The sequence below is a fragment of the Somniosus microcephalus genome, chromosome 22 (assembly GCF_052327205.1).
Source record: "Somniosus microcephalus isolate GS21.2 chromosome 22, FLI_Smic_1.0, whole genome shotgun sequence".
Classification (NCBI taxonomy): Eukaryota; Metazoa; Chordata; class Chondrichthyes; order Squaliformes; family Somniosidae; genus Somniosus; species Somniosus microcephalus.
This window is the reverse complement of record NC_141008.1, coordinates 69832023-69848703: the sequence shown is the minus strand read 5'-3', so window position 1 is coordinate 69848703 and position 16681 is coordinate 69832023. Positions and strand designations below refer to the sequence as shown.

General features: G+C 46.0%; 1 protein-coding gene across 1 annotated transcript in view; it reads right to left on the bottom strand.

Annotated features, from left to right (window-relative positions):
* rab34b (RAB34, member RAS oncogene family b) overlaps positions 1-16681 on the bottom strand; it is a 68665-nt gene that overhangs the window by 10201 nt on the left and 41783 nt on the right. The window contains exons 6-8 of the mRNA XM_085965024.1: positions 15011-15075; positions 12226-12277; positions 3511-3592 (exon numbers count right to left, since the gene is read on the bottom strand). Of these exons, the coding sequence (XP_085821150.1) occupies positions 3511-3592; positions 12226-12277; positions 15011-15075 (199 nt within the window). The remainder of the gene's footprint in view (positions 1-3510; positions 3593-12225; positions 12278-15010; positions 15076-16681) is intronic.

Here is a 16681-nt window from a genome sequence, read left to right as displayed (position 1 = left end):
AGCACTCCTGCTCCTCCCGGCCCAGTGCACCCTTAAAGTAAATCGGAAATATTACTTTAAATAAATGAGGCAGGATAACAGGAACCAAAAGTCATACATGTAAATTAGTAAAAATAAATGTACAGGAAACTTTTTTTTATCCGGCACGGACGGGACCGACGTGGTGCCGGTTACATAAGAACATAAGAAATAGGAGCAGGAGTAGGCCAATTGGCCCCTCGAGCCTGCTCCGCCATTCAATAAGATCATGGCTGATCTGATCCTAACCGCCAATCTACTATGACAGGACTATCTCCTGAATCTAACAGCATTAGACACACGAAAACATGAGCAGGATCAGGCTACACGGCCCCTGGGCCCGCTCCGCTACCCACAGGGCCATGACCTATCCGAACCTAGACTCATGTCCAAATTCCTGCCCGCTCCCCGTAACCCTTAATTCCCTTTTCTACTAGGAAACTGTCTATTTCTGTTTTAAATTTATGTAATGATGTAGCTTCGACAGCTTTTTGGGGCAGCATATTCCATGGACCTACCACCCTCTGAGTGAAGTAGTTCCTCCTCATCTCAGTTTTGAAAGAGCAGCCCCTTATTCTAAGACTATGCCCCCTAGTTCTAGTTTCACCCATCATCTGGAACATCCTCCCTGCATCCACCCGATCCAACCCCTTCATAATCTTACATGTTTCAATAAGATCGCCTCTCATTCTTCTGAACTCCAATGAGTAGAGTCCCAATCTACTCAACCTCTCCTCATATGTCCATCCCTTCATCCCCGGGATTAATCGAGTGAACCTTCTTTGTACTGACTCGAGAGCAAGTATGTCCTTTCTTAAGTATGGACACCAAAACTGTATGCAGTATTCCAGGTGCGGTCTCACCAATACCTTGTACAACTGAAGCAATACCTCCCTATTTTTATATTCTATCCCCCTAGCAATGAAAGCCAACATTCCATTGGCCGCCTTAATCACTTGCTGCACCTGCATACTAACCTTTTGAGTTTCGTGCACCAGGACCCCCAGATCCCTTTGTACTTCAGTACTTTCAAGTTTCTTGCCATTAAGATAATAACTTGCTCTACGATTTTTCCTGCCAAAGTGCATAACCTCACACTTTCCAGTATTGTATTCCATCTGCCAAATCTCTGCCCACTTACTTAGCCTGTCTATGTCCCCTTGCAGGTTTTTTATGTCCTCCTCACTCACTACTTTCCCTCCCATCTTAGTATCATCTGCAAACTTTGACGTGTTACACTCGGTCCCCTCCTCCAAATCGTTAATATAGATTGTAAAGAGTTGGGGACCCAGCACTGACCCCTGCGGAACACCACTGGTTACTGATTGCCAGTCTGAATATGAGCCATTTATCCCAACTCTCTGCCTTCTGTTAGATAGCCAATCCTCTATCCATGCCAGAATATTACCCCCAATCCCGTGATTTTTTATCTTAAGCAATAATCTTTTGTGTGGCACCTTGTCAAATGCCTTTTGGAAGTCTAAATACACTACGTCCACTGGTTCACCTTTATCCACCCTATATGTTGCTTCCTCAAAGAACTCCAGCAAATTTGTCAAACATGACTTCCCCTTCATAAAACCATGCTGACTTTGTCTTATTAAATTATGATTATCCAAATGTCCTGTTACTGTCTCCTTAATAATGGACTCCAAAATTTTACCTACCACAGATGTTAGGCTAACCGGTCTATAGTTTCCAGCCTTCTGTCTACTGCCCTTTTTAAATAAGGGTGTTACATTAGCAGTTTTCCAGTCTGCCGGGACCTTTGCTGAGTCCAGGGAGTTTTGGAAGATTATTACCAATGCATCCACAATCCCTACCGCCACTTCCCTCAAAACCCTGGGATGTAAGCCATCAGGTCCAGGTGATTTATCCGCCTTGAGTCCCATTATTTTACCAAGTACTACTTCCTTAGTGATTTTAATCGTATTTAGCTCCTCCCCCCCCTATAGCCCCCTGCTTGTCAAGTGTTGGGATATTCTTGGTGTCCTCTACTGTAAAGACTGATACAAAATATTCATTCAGTGTTTTTGCCATCACCATATTTCCCACCATTAATTTCCCGGTCTCATCCTCTAAGGGACCAACATTTACTTTAGCTACCCTTTTTCTTTTTATATAACTATAAAAACTCTTACTATCTGTCTTTATATTTTTTGCTAATTTACTTTCATAATGTATCTTCCCTTTCTTAATCAATCTTTTTGTTATTTTTTGCTGTCTTTTAAAGTTTTCCCAATCCTCTATCCTCCCACTAGATTTGGCTATCTTATATGCCCTTGTTTTTAGTCGAATACTATCCTTAATTTCTTTACTTAGCCACGGATGGCTGTCTTTTCTTTTACACCCTTTTCTTCTCAGTGGAATATACTTTTTTTGGAATTTGTAAAATAACTCCTTAAATGTACACCACTGATCATGTATCGTCTTATCCTTTAACCTATTTTCCCAATCCACTTTACTCAATTCCGCTCTCATACCTTCATAGTCTCCTTTATTCAAGCTTAGCACGCTTGTTTGAAATACAGCCTCCTCACCCTCTAACTGAATATGGAATTCAACCATGTTATGGTCACTCATTCCAAGGGGATCCTTTACTAGGACATTTTTAATTAATCCTGTCTCGTTACACAGGACCAGATCTAAGGTTGCTTGCCCCCTGGTTGGTTCAGTTACATACTGCTCAAGAAACCCATCCCTAATACACTCAATGAACTCATCCTCAAGGCAGCCCTGCCCAATTTGATTCGTCCAATTTATATGATAGTTAAAATCCCCCATAATTATAGATGTTCCCTTATTACAAGCCTCAACTATTTCCTGATTGATACTCCGTCCAACCGAGTTGCGACTGTTCGGAGGCCTGTTCGGTTCATCAAAAATTCCGGATAACCGAACGCTATAGTAAAAGATACGGAGCTGAGAGCTCCGTATAAAGCAACAAACCCTGTTGCTTAGCAACAGGTTCAGAACAATGGCCACAAGTTCCAAGCGTCTCTGTAACTTAGCAACAGCTGCAGCCACACCCTTGCACAGCAACAGATGGAGGAATGCAAGTACAATATGAAGTAAAACTTACTCCTGAATTTTGCCGGTTAACCGAGATTTCCGGTTATTTAGGTGCCGGTAAATCGAAAGTTTCCTATAGATCAAAAACTAGAAGGAACATTTTCGCACAAAGGGTGGTGAAAATGTGGAACTCTGTTCTCCAAAGGTTGCAGATGCTGGGTTAATTGAAACGTTCAAGACCGAGAGCGACAGATTTTTGTTAGGTAAGGATATCAAGCGATATGATTGAAAGGCGGGTAAATGAAGTTGAGGTACAGATCAGCCATGACCCAACTGAATGGCGGAATAGACTGAAGGACCTACTCCTGTTCCTAGAGCATGTAACTTTGGTAATTTATGCTTTGGCGTGCAGGAATTGAAAGCAATTAGCTCTCAGTATTTGAATAAACTGTCTGCCAGCGAGAGCCATTTGCTACTTACACTGAGGTCCTTCTTTGTCCCAACTAAGAACAACAATACAGAGGCAGGGTCATTTTCTTTAAGCGCATCTTTTAACCATTGTCTGAGGAAAGAGGAGTACAGAAACAATTATTAAAAGTATACAGATGAGAATAGTTCGAGCTGTAAATAACTATGCTCCATCTCTGAAGTTGAGCTGCTAGTCAGAAGGCTAATTTGATGTGTTATGAGATTTGTCATCACGTTACATCTTTTATTTCTGTGCAAACTGTGCGTTATTTTATGTTAAAACATAATTCTATCAAAAATTGTTTGAATATTCTACACATTTTAACAAGAAGTGTCAAGGAGCAGGGAAAGGATTGGGGAAATGAAAAGGTGTGATGCTAGAGGTGCCACTGAAAGATCCATTGCCACATGGCCACATAATCTACCTCGAAACCACTAAAGTGCCAAAACATGGGATTTCAAATCCAACCATCAGAACTGTAGACTCTACGGCCTACAGTTGCGGTGCCCCAGTTGTTTAGGGCCTATCTCTGGGGCAGGGGGAAGTTATACATCTCCCATGGAGATACACACCTGATTGCAGCCGACCTTTCTGCCTCAGAGTCACTTAAATATAAGAGGTGGAGTTTAGTGGTCAGGATTGCAGGGCCTGGTGCAGGTGGAGATGCTTGTTGCCGCTGTGCTGCCTGCAAAAGCGAACTTATGCGTTCCGACGAAAGGTCATTGACCCGAAACATTGGCCCAGAAATTCGGGTCCCAACGCATGAGTACGCACGGGGTACTCACGCGTGGACCCGATGGAAGTGCCGGTTTCTTGCATGCGCGGGAAACCAGCACTTCCGTTCCTCTGAACGAAGGGGTTCAGAGGTCGAACACGTGCGCGCGGGAGTCTGCGCGTGCGCTTTGAACTTACGGTTTTTTTTTAAAACAGGTTTTCCCGTGAGGGTAAGTCTTTAGATTTTAGAAATGTAAAAACCAGGCGTAAGGCCTGCATTTTAAAAGGTAAGTGGTCAATTAATTAAAATTAAAACATTTTTTCTACAGGTTTATTATTTTTAAATACTTTAAAGCAAGGTAAGTTTATTTTTAGCCCCGTTTTTTCATAAAATTATTTTTTTCAAAAATTTAAATTATTGTTAAATAGTTATTTAATGTAATTTATAGTTTATTTAAAAAGTGTGATTTAAAAAAAAAATTATTTGAAGGTTTACTGTTATTTTGGGGCCCGTATATTCATAAGTTTAGACAGGTCTTCCTGTCAATCTTATGAATGGGCTTTTCCCTCCTCTGATTGGCTGCCCATGGCTCACGTGATCCCAGGGGACGCATCGCACTAACTACGCCCCTGGGACACGCAAGCACAGCGCGCCGAGAGTTGGAGCAGGCCCCGGAGCGGAATTCCACGGGAGCCCAGAGCTTAACTGCCGGCGCGCAAGGTAAGTGCAGGTCGGGGGCTTGCACCCGCAGGAAGCCCCCGACCCGAATTTCTGGGCCATTAACTCTTGTTTCTCTCTCCACAGATGCAGCCTGACCTGCTGAGCGTTTCCAGCATTTTCTGTTTTTATTTATGCTAAATGGCGGGGTCTCCTCTTCTACCTGTGCAAGGCCATGCTCCGTTCTGCACAGGCACCAAACAAAAATCGCACCCATCCATTCCCCTCACTGCCATAAGGAGAACCCTGGACACCTGGGTCTACTAGGCGGCCTGTGCATCGGGATGCAAATACAAGATGTACTTTGGAGGATGGATTGCTCTGATGTACATTTATTTTCTACATACACCTGTCCACAAAGAGGTGAGTGTACCCTTCACCACCAGAACTGGCTGCCAGGAAATGGGGGGGGGGTACAAGGAAGTGAGGAATGTAGTGGAGTGTCCCCCAGTGTGTTCTGACCCCACCTGATGTCTTTGATGTCGCCTTTCGCAACGTAAAACAGGATTAGAGCCTCGTCTAACTCAGGACAAGACTTCACTGCCACATGGGCAGCACGGTGGCATAGTGGTTAGCACTGTTGCCTCACAGCGCCAGGGACCTGGGTTCAAATTCGGCCTCGGGTGACTGTCTGTGTGGAGTTTGCACATTCTTCCCGTGTTTGTGTGGGTTTCCTCCGGGTGCTCCGGTTTCCTCCCACAGTCCAAAGATGTGCGGGTTAGGTTGATTGGCCATGATAAAAAATTGGCCCTTAGTGTTAGGGGGGATTAAATACGTGGGGTTACGGGGATAGGGCTTTGGTGGGATGGCTGTCGGTATAGGGACCGGGTGCTAGGGTTTGGATGATCAGCCATGATCTCGTTGAATGGCGGAGCAGGCTCGAAGGGCCTACTCCTGCTCCTATCTTCTATGTTTCTATACTGGGTTGGAGCGGACCGGGTTTGCAAATTCAGCTGCTGTGGCAGGTTAAAGCAAGATTCTTGCCTTGTTGACAATATTATGTCCGTGTATAATTGAGACACGGACTGCAGGAGTTGATTATAACAAGTCTTTACTGAATGGAGACAACCTGGCAACTGAAACTACAGAAGCCTGCTAGGGCCTTTTATACAGGGGTGGTCACTGCCGGTACTGCAGTCCGAGACCAGTTATTCCCTTAAAGGTACATACACAACAATTCCTCCCCTTTTAGATAAACAGTACATAACATTCATTTAACAACTAAATAATAACTAATTACAATTACAGTTACGGTTGCTAGATACATTGGTTGAAGTTAAGCAATTATAAGTTCAGTCTTTGAGGAGGCTTCCTGATTCTGTCTGGATAACGCCTCTTTGGGATATCAGGTTCTTCTGGCAAGGTTGAGTCGGGATCAATGTCGTTGTTTGGTTCGTCTGCTTCCAATATCACCGATTCTGCGGTAGATGCAATTGGTACTTCGGGTTCATCGCCAGGTGTATCAGATCGTGGTGTGGAGTTGACGTTTTCCAGTGACTCTAGAATCTGGTCAGCATGGCGTCTTACAATGCTCTCTCCAACGTCCACGGTATACATTAGAGGTCCTTGCCGTGTACAGATCGTTCCTGGCTGCCATTTCTCTGTGCGGTAGTCCCGGGCCAAAACTGGTTGACCTATCTTAAAACTCCTGGTCGGCCTTTCATTCATATTCTGAAACTGCCTGTTCTCCACATCTCTTCTGACGTTTGGCTTAACCAAATCCAAGCGGCATCGTAGTCTTCGATTGAAGAACATCATGGCTGGAGTTTGGTTGGTAACCGCATGTGTCGCATTCCGGTAGGCAAACAAGTTATCCACCTTGTGTCATAGGGGTATATCTTCATTACACATTGCCTTGATAGCCTTCTTGAATGTTTGAACAAACCTCTCGGCCAATCCATTAGTGGCTGGATGATATGGGGCGGATGTGTAATGCTTAACACCATTGTTCTTTAAGGACCTCCGGAACTCTTCAGACACAAACTGTGGTCCATTGTCAGAGCAAATCTGTTCAGGCAGCCCATTCCTGGCGAATATGGTTCGTAAGACTGTGATAGTTTTTTCTGTGGTGGTTGAGGACATTTTTATTACCTCTGGCCACTTTGAATGTGCATCCACTGCAATTAAAAACATCGAGTCCATAAAGGGACCAGCAAAATCAATGTGCACCCTTTGCCATGGAGATGAGGGCCACTCCCATGGATGTAGAGGGGCTTGTGGTGGGACGTTTTGGACCTTCTGGCATCCTGTACAGCTCTTGGTCATCTCTTCGATTTCTCTATCGATTCCCGGTCACCACACAAACGCTCTGGCTAAGTTCTTCATTTTTACCCCTCCCAGATGACCCTCATGAAGCTCATTGAGCACTCTATCCTTCAATTTGGGTGGAATTACTACTCTGGATCCACACATCAAGGTTCCTCTGCACACTGACAGCTGTTCTCTTCTCAGCGAGAATGCTAGCAGCAGTGGTTCACCATGTGCTGGCCATCCCTTCACCGTTAAATCATAGACCCAGGAGAGTGTCGGGTCATTTCGTGTTTCCTTTTCTATGTTTGCATTCGTCACAGGGAGACATTCGACTATAGTCGAGTGGAATAACTCCACTGGATCCACTGCCAGTTCTTCTTCCACCGTCGGCAACGGTAGGCGTGACAATCCATCAGCATTCCCATGCTGTTTAGTTCCTTTGTACTCGATGTCATATTGGTGTGCCCCTTGGAAAAGGGACCACCTCTGTAGCCGTTGTGCCGTCATTATCGGTACGCCCTTCTGAGGGTTGAAAATGGAGACGAGAGGTTGATGATCAGTTAGTAGAGTAAATTTCTGACCGTGCAGGTAGTGATTGAACTTCTTCACCCCCCACACCAGGCTGAGGGCCTCTCTGTCAATCTGGGCGTAGTTACGCTCGGCTGAAGTTAACGAGCGTGACACAAAAGCTATCGGCCTCTCTGAACCATCAAGGAATTTATGTGACAGTACCGCCCCAATGCCGTAGGGAGACGCATCACACGCCAGTCTTATCGGTAGTGATGGGTTGTAGTGAGCCAATACTTCTCTTGCAGTGATTAGGTCCTTACTCTTCTGAAAGGCCCGCTTACATTCACCGCTCCATTTCCATGCTACTCCCGTTCGTAGTAGGGCGTTCAGTGGATGCAGAATTGTGGACAAATTCGGCAAAAACTTATGGTAGTAATTCACCAATCCGAGGAATGACCTCAGCAGCGACACATTTTCAGGCGCTGGAGCCTTAACTACCGCTTCAATTTTGTCAGGGGACTTATGCAACCCCTCTTCATCAATCACGTGGCCACAATGCGATATCTGTTTCTTAAAAAACTCGCACTTGGGGCGATTGACTCGTAGCCCATGTTCACGTAGTCTAGTGAGCACCTGCTCTAGGTTGGCAAGGTGTTCACTGTCATCTTCACCTGTCACTAGGATGTCGTCCAAGTAACACTGAGTCCCCGGAATCCCTTGCAGGACTTGTTCCATCGCTCTTTGCCATATCGCCGGAGCTGATGCTACTCCGAATACCAGTCGATTATACTGGTAAAGACCTTTGTGAGTGTTTATCGTGAGATACTTCCTAGAGGATTCTTCAACCTCCATCTGCAAATATGCTTGTGCTAGGTCAATTTTTGTAAAACGCTTCCCTCCAGATAGTGAGGCGAAGATATCTTCTATCCTTGGAAGAGGATATTGTACTGTGTGAAGGACTGGGTTCACGGTCACCTTGAAGTCCCCACAGATGCGAACCTTCCTTGGCTCCTCAGACTTATTGTTTAACGTTTTCTTCATGACAGGAATGATGGGTGTCGCCCACTCGCTCCAGTCTACCTTAGATAACACGCCTGCATTCTTCAGATTCTCCAGCTCTGCCTCGACGGCTGGGCGAATTGCATATGGTACCGGTCTTGCTTTGAAAAACTTGGGAATTGCATTCTCCTCTATTTTTAATCGAGGCGGTTACGCCTTTAAGAGTGCCCAGTTCTTGTTGAAATACCTCTTTGGTGTCAGCTAAGATTGTTGACAATCGTCCAGGAGTGACGTCGTCATCCTTTTTACCAGCCACCGTCAGTGCCTGAATGGAGTGCCAGTCTAAACTTATCTTTCTGATCCATTCACGTCCCAATAACGGTGGTCCACCATCTTGCAGAATGTAGAGATACAATTTCCGTATTTTCTTGCCGTTGTATTCAATAGGCACCCTTATTTTTCCTCTGGGGTATACTTTTTGCCCCGTATACGTCCTCAAGACAATGGATGTCTCTCTCAAGGGTATGTGTGAGAATAGCCACTTGTAGTCTCGTCGATTCATGATGGTTAGAGCTGATCCTGTATCCAATTCCATTTTGAGTTGGGACCCTGCTATCGTGAGGGTGACCCAAATGGTTCGGTGATCCTCTTTTGCGATTACGTTGTGAAGTTTGAGACAGCTTAGTCTCTTGTTCCCGGATTCACTATCGCTCATCTGGTCTTCGGAACTACTGTCCGTCATCTTTTGTACTTTCCTGTACAGTTCCTTAGTAGCCTTTTTGTTGTCGTTGGTCTTCTTCCCAGACCTGCAAACTCGTGCAATGTGTCCCATCTTTCCGCATTGCCTGCATATTTTGTCCTTGGACCAGCAGTCCTTCTGGTCATGGTTTGTTCTGCCGCAGCGATAACATTTTGCAAATCCCCATGTCATTTCGTGGGTGCCGTATTCCTGTGGCTTTTGTTGTATTTCCGCAGCTCCCCTTGCTGCTGCTTCGTACAATACTGCTACGCTGAAAGCCTTATCTAGCGTCAGCTCTTTCTCTGAGAGTAACCTCTTCTGGGTTCCTTCACTCAGGAGTCCACAGACAAATTTGTCCCGTAAGGTATCTGCCAGTCCTGCTCCGAACTGGCAGTGCTTTGATAGCTTGCGTAGTTCCGTAAGGTAATCAGCATTGCTCTCATTTTTATGCTGATTTCTCCTGTGGAATTTAAATCTTTCTGCTATCAGCAGCGGTGTAGGATTTAGGTGTTCCTGTAGGATAGCAACAATTTCATTAAAACTCTTCGCCCTCGGTTTGGCTGGAGTAATCAGGTCCCGCAATAGGCCGTACGTTCTTGCGCCCATTAAATTTAGCAATACCGATGCCTTTTTCTCATCGGCTATTTCGTTTGCCTCGCAATATACCTCGACTCTTTCCACATACGTGGTCCAGTCTTCTATTGCATTATCGAAGGCAGTGATATCGCCAGTCTTTGGCATCTTGAAAATCTAAGATGGCGCCTCCCGCGCTTTTCCTTCGTCCCCGATGGATCAAAATGGCGCCTCCCGCGCTTTTCCTTCTTCCCCGCTGAGTTAAGATGGCGCCTCCCGCACTTTCCCGCTGCTGCCAACGCTGTTGCTGGCGATTATATTTATTTTACTATCCTGTAATGGCGACGCCCTATGGTCTTCGCGCCTCCCCGATCGCTGCTGCCAACGCCGCTCTCCGCGGTATTTTTATTTTTCTATCGCGCTTCAATATTTGCTCCGTTAATTAAAGAACCGTTCCCGTCGTGGAGCGGACCCTCTGGGACACTTCCCTCCCTCTTCTTAGGTCCGAACGCTGCCCGGCTTCGAAGCACCGGCCGCGCCCTGTGTGCTCCACCCTCTCTCTCTCTCTTTGCTTCCCGACTTGCTGCCCGGCCCCGTTGCAGAGCCACCCGATCGAGCTCTAGCCCGCCGCAGCCCAGGAAGAATCAGTGCACTACCTGCCACCAGCCCGATTAGCTGGGAAACCACAGACTGGAGAACCAAGCCTGGCTCTCGACAGTCTCTCCTGCAACTTTTCAATTCGATGATTTGGAGGGCGGTTGCCCACGGTCGACGCCCGTTTCTCGAGTTCCTTTGGATTATTTTTTTTTTCTTTCTTCTGGCTTCGACCTTCAATAACGTCGTCTGAGGTGCTGCCGAGTTGCAGGTAAGTTCGTTTCTTACTTGTCGCCAGTATTATATCCGTGTATAATTGAGACACGGACTGCAGGAGTTGATTCGAACAAGTCTTTACTGAATGGAGACAACCTGGAAACTGAAATTACAGAAGCCTGCTAGGGCCTTTTATACAGGGGTGGTCACTGCCAGTACTGCAGTCTGAGACCAGCTATTCCCTTAAAGGTACATACACAACACAACTGTCACCTTTTAAACACAGTTGAGGACAGGAGAGGACTCAATCTTTTTTTAAATTTGTTTGTGGGATGTGGGCGTCGCTGGCAAGGCCAGCATTTATTGCCCATCCCTAGTTGCCCTTGAGAAGGTGGTGGTGAGCCGCCTTCTTGAACCGCTGCAGTCCGTGTGGCGATGGTACTCCCACAGTGCTGTTAGGGAGGGAGTTCCAGGATTTTGACCCAGTGACGATGAAGGATCGGCGATATATTTCTAAGTCAGGATGGTGTGTGACTTGGAGGGGAACTTGGAGGTGGTGGTGTTCCCATGCGCCTGCTGCCCTTGTCCTTCTAGGTGGTAGAGGTCGCGGGTTTGGGAGGTGCTGCCGAAGCCTTGGTGAGTTGCTGCAGTGCATCTTGTAGATGGGACACACTGCAGCCACGGTACGCCGGTGGTGGAGGGAGTGAATGTTTAAGCTGGTGGATGGGGTGCCAATCAAGTGGGCTGCTTTGTCCTGGATGGTGTCGAGCTTCTTGAGTGTTGTTGGAGCTGCACTCATCCGGGCAAGTGGAGAGTATTCCATCACACTCCTGACTTGTGCCTTGTAGATGGTGGAAATTGCTATGTGTATAATCCCATATTAATGAAGTTATGTGACAATGACTTTACAGTTGCTTTATTTCTCTCTTTCCTTCCTTAACATTTATTTTTGTCCCTTTTTTTTTTTGAGGGGAGACTTCTATTCTATCAAAAAAAAGAACTTGCATTGATATAGCACCTTTCCTAACCCCAGGACGTCCCAAGGCACTTTACAGCCAATGAAGAAGGTTTGAAGTGTAGTCACTGTTGTAATGCTCCACTCCACAGCTAAAAGGGCATGTTGGCATCTTAAACCTATACCTCTGAAAATGCAACCAATGCTTCCCTTCCCCCCCACGGAGAAGCCCCGAGCTTCTGGTGCCGTGCACCATCCTGTCAGTCTGGTACAGACTGGGAACTCACAATGTCTTCCTTACCACCATTCAAGTAGGCACACCAGAGAAAGCTGTCATTATCACAAATCAAATATGGAAAGAAAACGTACTGAAATTTCTAGAAGCGACGACACGGATTGTTTTGAAGGTTTCTTTTTAAAATGAGAGCATAAAGTGAAAGCCTCGTTTTGTTACTTACTTTACGTGATCCAGAGATGCTATATCATTGACATCAAATGCGATTATTATTGCTGAAAAAAAATCGCATTACAATTATTATTTTAAATAACTGGAGTGGTTTGCAAAGTACGTTCGACTGAATATCAAAACAGTTAATATTAGAAGCCCTAGATGGAATCTGAAAAAAATGATCCAACTGATAAATATGTTTTAATTTCTGTTTAAAGCACAAGTCTTCCTCACATCTCACAATAATTCACTGAGCCTGTCACGTGGGTGGGCCCTTGTTAAAGGAATCCAGGATATAGTCACACAAGACGACATTGGTCTTCACCAGTAGCGTGAATCAGGCTCATAGCGAATCGGCAGCCCATTGTACACCACTCCTGATTTTCTTTTCCGTTGACTTCAAGTCGAGTGGAAGATTTGCCCATGCCCCGCCAATGTTCCCTCTAATTTTTTGGGGGTGCCCGGCCCCTTTAACAGGCTGCGCCGCTCATTTAAATTTCCGCACGTGCGTTTTTTACCCATTGTAAAGCCGGCAAGCGCCCTGCGCGGGACCTCCAGACCGCTGCGTGGCTGCGCAGCTTAACGGGATCATTGGCCCCCCCCTCCGTCCCACCAGGGAAAACTGGCTAACTGGAGATCTGTCAGGTTTCAGCCTTGGCCACAATTGGTATTGCTAATAGAGACAGACCTCCATGGGTAATCTTTCTTTCTCATATCTGGCCAATATTTATCCCTCAATCAACATCACTAAAAACAGATTATCTGGTCATTATCACATTGCTGTTTGTGGGAGATTGCTGTGCCCAAATTGGCTGCTGCATTTCCTACATTACAACAGTGACTACCAATGTTCACTTTAATTTTTTTTTTTTTTTTTTGAGTGTGCGGTCCCTTTAAGGGGCTGCGCGGCCCATTCAAAATATCACGCATGCGCAGTTTTTCCTATTTAAAAGCTGGTGAGCCGGCTGCGCGGGAGCCGCAAAGCGCTGGGCAGCCACTCGACCACGCTGCTTAAAGGGAACAAAGTACTTCATTGGCTGTAAAGCACGCTAGGACTTCCGGTGGTGGTGAAAGGCGCTATATAAATTCAAGTCTTTCTTTCTTTCTTTATCTGGAGAGCCTCACCACAGAGTATTTACTAGTTACAGAATAAAATAAATGGGAAATGTAAAATTGTGTCAGAACCAGCCTAGAAGAGATTGAAACTTGCCATGTGAAAAACCATGGCTGTCGATCTCTTCCCTGCCACATGATGGCGCTGCATGTTTTACTGAAGAAAGAATCCAAGCATCTATTTTGTGAAGTCACTACAATTTTGGCCCATGATACTTACAGTATGATACACTGGGGTTGCTGATAACAAGTACTTTAGACACCAGGCTGTTAGGGGGTCAATCGTCCAGCTGGGTCAGAGAACATCAAGGGCTCAGTCCACATAGAAAGGAGTCCCATCACCCCTGTGCTCGCTGACCTACATTGGCTCCCGATTGAGCAACGCCTCGATTTTAAGATTTTCATTCTTATTTTCAAATCCCTCTATGGTCTCACCCTTCCCTATCTCTGTAACCTCCTCGAGCCCTATAACGCTGTGAGATCTCTGCGCTCCGCCAATTCTGGTCTCTTGTGCATCTCCAATTTTAATCGCTCCACCTTTGGCGGCCGTGCCTTCAGCTGCCTAGGTCCCAAGTTCTGGAACTCCCTCCCTAAACCTCTCTGCCTCTCTTTCCTCCTTTCAGATGCTCCTTAAAACCTGCAGCTTTGACCAAGCTTTTGGTTACCTGCCCAAAAAAATCCTTGTGGCTCGGTGTCAAATTTTGTTTGATAATGCTCCTGTGAAGTGCCTTGGGACATTTTACTATGCTAAAGGTGCTACATAAATACAAGTTGTTGTTGTTGTGAGTCTTCCAGGTTAGGTTGTCACTGTTTGTGAGACATTAGTATGGGACTGTTGTAGGCTTGTGAATCCATTCCAAGTTGGCCCCTTCTTACCCTCTTGGGAGTGGTATGGGTGTGCAGAGGGATCAGTGTCTTGGGTCTTGTAGGAAGATTGCCTCATACCTCTCGAGCTCCAGATGTACATTACCCAATTCCAACTGACAGATGGCCCACAGATGTTTCATGGATATATTGTTTTGTGGGGAGGATTGCGCTTCGCCTGGGCGGGGGAGGAAAGGCTAACAGTGAGAACATGTTGCGGGGTGGGCGTGGGGGGGCTTGTTCTCCATTGGGTAGGCCCAGCAGACACAGGTTAAGGTCCGCAGGAACTGTGAAGCTTGTTGGGTTCTCTGGCCTCCTGCCCAAAATGGTTGAATGCGAAGACAAAATCAAAATAAGTGTAATAATAAATAAAAATTCTTGCAGTTATATAGCCTCTATTCATGTTAAAATGTCTCAAGGTGCCTCATATAATGAATTACTTGGAAGTGCAGTGATTAATATCACGTAGGCAAATGCAGCAACTTCTTACAAACAGCAAATGAGATGAACGACAAGATAGTTGTTTTGGTTTGGTGACATTAGGAATTGGCCAGGAGACCAGGAGAACTCAATGCTCTTCGTCAAATAGTGCCATGGGATCTTTTACTTGAGCAGGCAGACCAGGCCTCAGCTAAATCTCTCACCTGAAAGGCAGCACCAGCAACAAAGCAGCACTCCCTCGGTACTGCACTGAAGTTAGATTATGTGTTTGAACCTACAATCTTCAGGCAAGAGTGCTTCCAACTGAGCCGATTTGATTAAACAGGATTTCACAATGTTACCAGATACCGGATACAGTTGAAAAATAAAACTTCTACCTTGTGCTCCTCTGTAGTATGTTGATGCGATGCACTTGAACCTCTCTTGTCCTGCCGTGTCCCATCTATTAGAAAATACATACAGATTTTGAGTTTTATTTCTGTATTATTATAACTTATACCGCACAACTCGCCTGTATCTGAATGTATCTGCATACGATCTTAATTCCATAATTTATAACAAACTAGTTGATCTCCCATGGTGATGCTCACTTTTTTTTCCAATTTGTCTCTTCATATAACGGTCTCTCTCTCAACCTGTAACTGTTTCTGTCTCCCTCTTTCTCTCTCTCTATGCCTCTCTATACACGTTTCTCGTTATCTGTACCTCTCCATCGGCTCATGGATAAAATGTAAAGCCTTTACTACTCAGTGCTGAAGTACTTTTCCCCATAATTCTAGGAACATAGGAGTAGGAATGGGCCATTCAGCCCCTCGAGCCTGTTCCACCATTCATTTAGATCATGGCTGATCGGTATATTAACTCCATTTACCTGTCCCGTGAACCATCTCTTGCATCCCCCCCAGCCCCCACCACAAGGCCACTCTAAGGTAAAGTCAGTGACCCTGGGCTCCCAGCAAGGAACCTTGTTCAATGGGAGCACGGATCAGAGAATCATTACTGCAGCGTCCTAGCCCTATCTACAACCCGCACTGCATCAAGCGAGCCTTCTCTCGGAGAGCACAGGGCCACTAAATTACCTTATTGAGTTTGGGCTGCACTGCCTTGCTCCAAGCCTAACGTCTCAGTCACGTCTTTAACAGTCAGACTCAGGCTTCTACCCAGACCCATAACCCACACACCTGGCCCTAGCCCCACTGCCCTGGTCCTGTATCTGGCCGACCATTGCGGCTCTACTTTTCTCGCGCTGACTGACGGATTAGACAGCTTTGTTGAGTGGCTCTCACAGCAGCATCAGGTGCTTCTCCCCTGGCTCTCACAGCAGCATCAGGTGCTTCTCCCCTGGGTGTGCTGCATATTGGGCGATATCCTGGGAGTGGGTGGACTCACCCTGAACTGAAACCTTTGCACAGACACTCACGGCCACATTCAACACTGATGCCCACATACCTGACCCGGGCCTGTACCCAGGTCATGTGCTCCGGCACTGCCCTCCGACAGAACAGCTTTGACGGAAATAATATATTTTTTAATACATTTCTCTCTGTGGGAACAAGGTTTCCCTCTTCCTTCCCACCGCTCTTAGGAGGGTCTGTTTTCCTCTGTCTTCCACCCCATAGCACGATCTCTCTTTCCCCAAACTCAGTACAGGGTCTCTCTCTAGTTTTTCCTCAGCGTCCTTATAAGACCAGTACACTAGAAGCCCTTCCCAGGGCCCATTTCCCTTGTTTAGATTAGAGCTGGCTGACACCATCACTGCTGAAGCTGAGAGGAACCTGGAGTGTAAAACTCAGATCCCTCACTTCTCAAAGTTAAAATATAAAAGAACAGGATCCCAGGAGCACTGTGATTTCTTGTCACGCCTTGTACAGAAGGATTGGACAAGATATGTGTTATATATAAAGTCTTCCTTCTTCTTAGGCAGTCCCTCGGAACCGAGGATGACTTGCTTCCACATTAAAAATGAGTTCTCAGGTGACTGATGAGTCCAATGCGGGACCTACAGTCTCTGTCACAGGTGGGGCAGACAGTGGTTGAAGGGGCAGGTG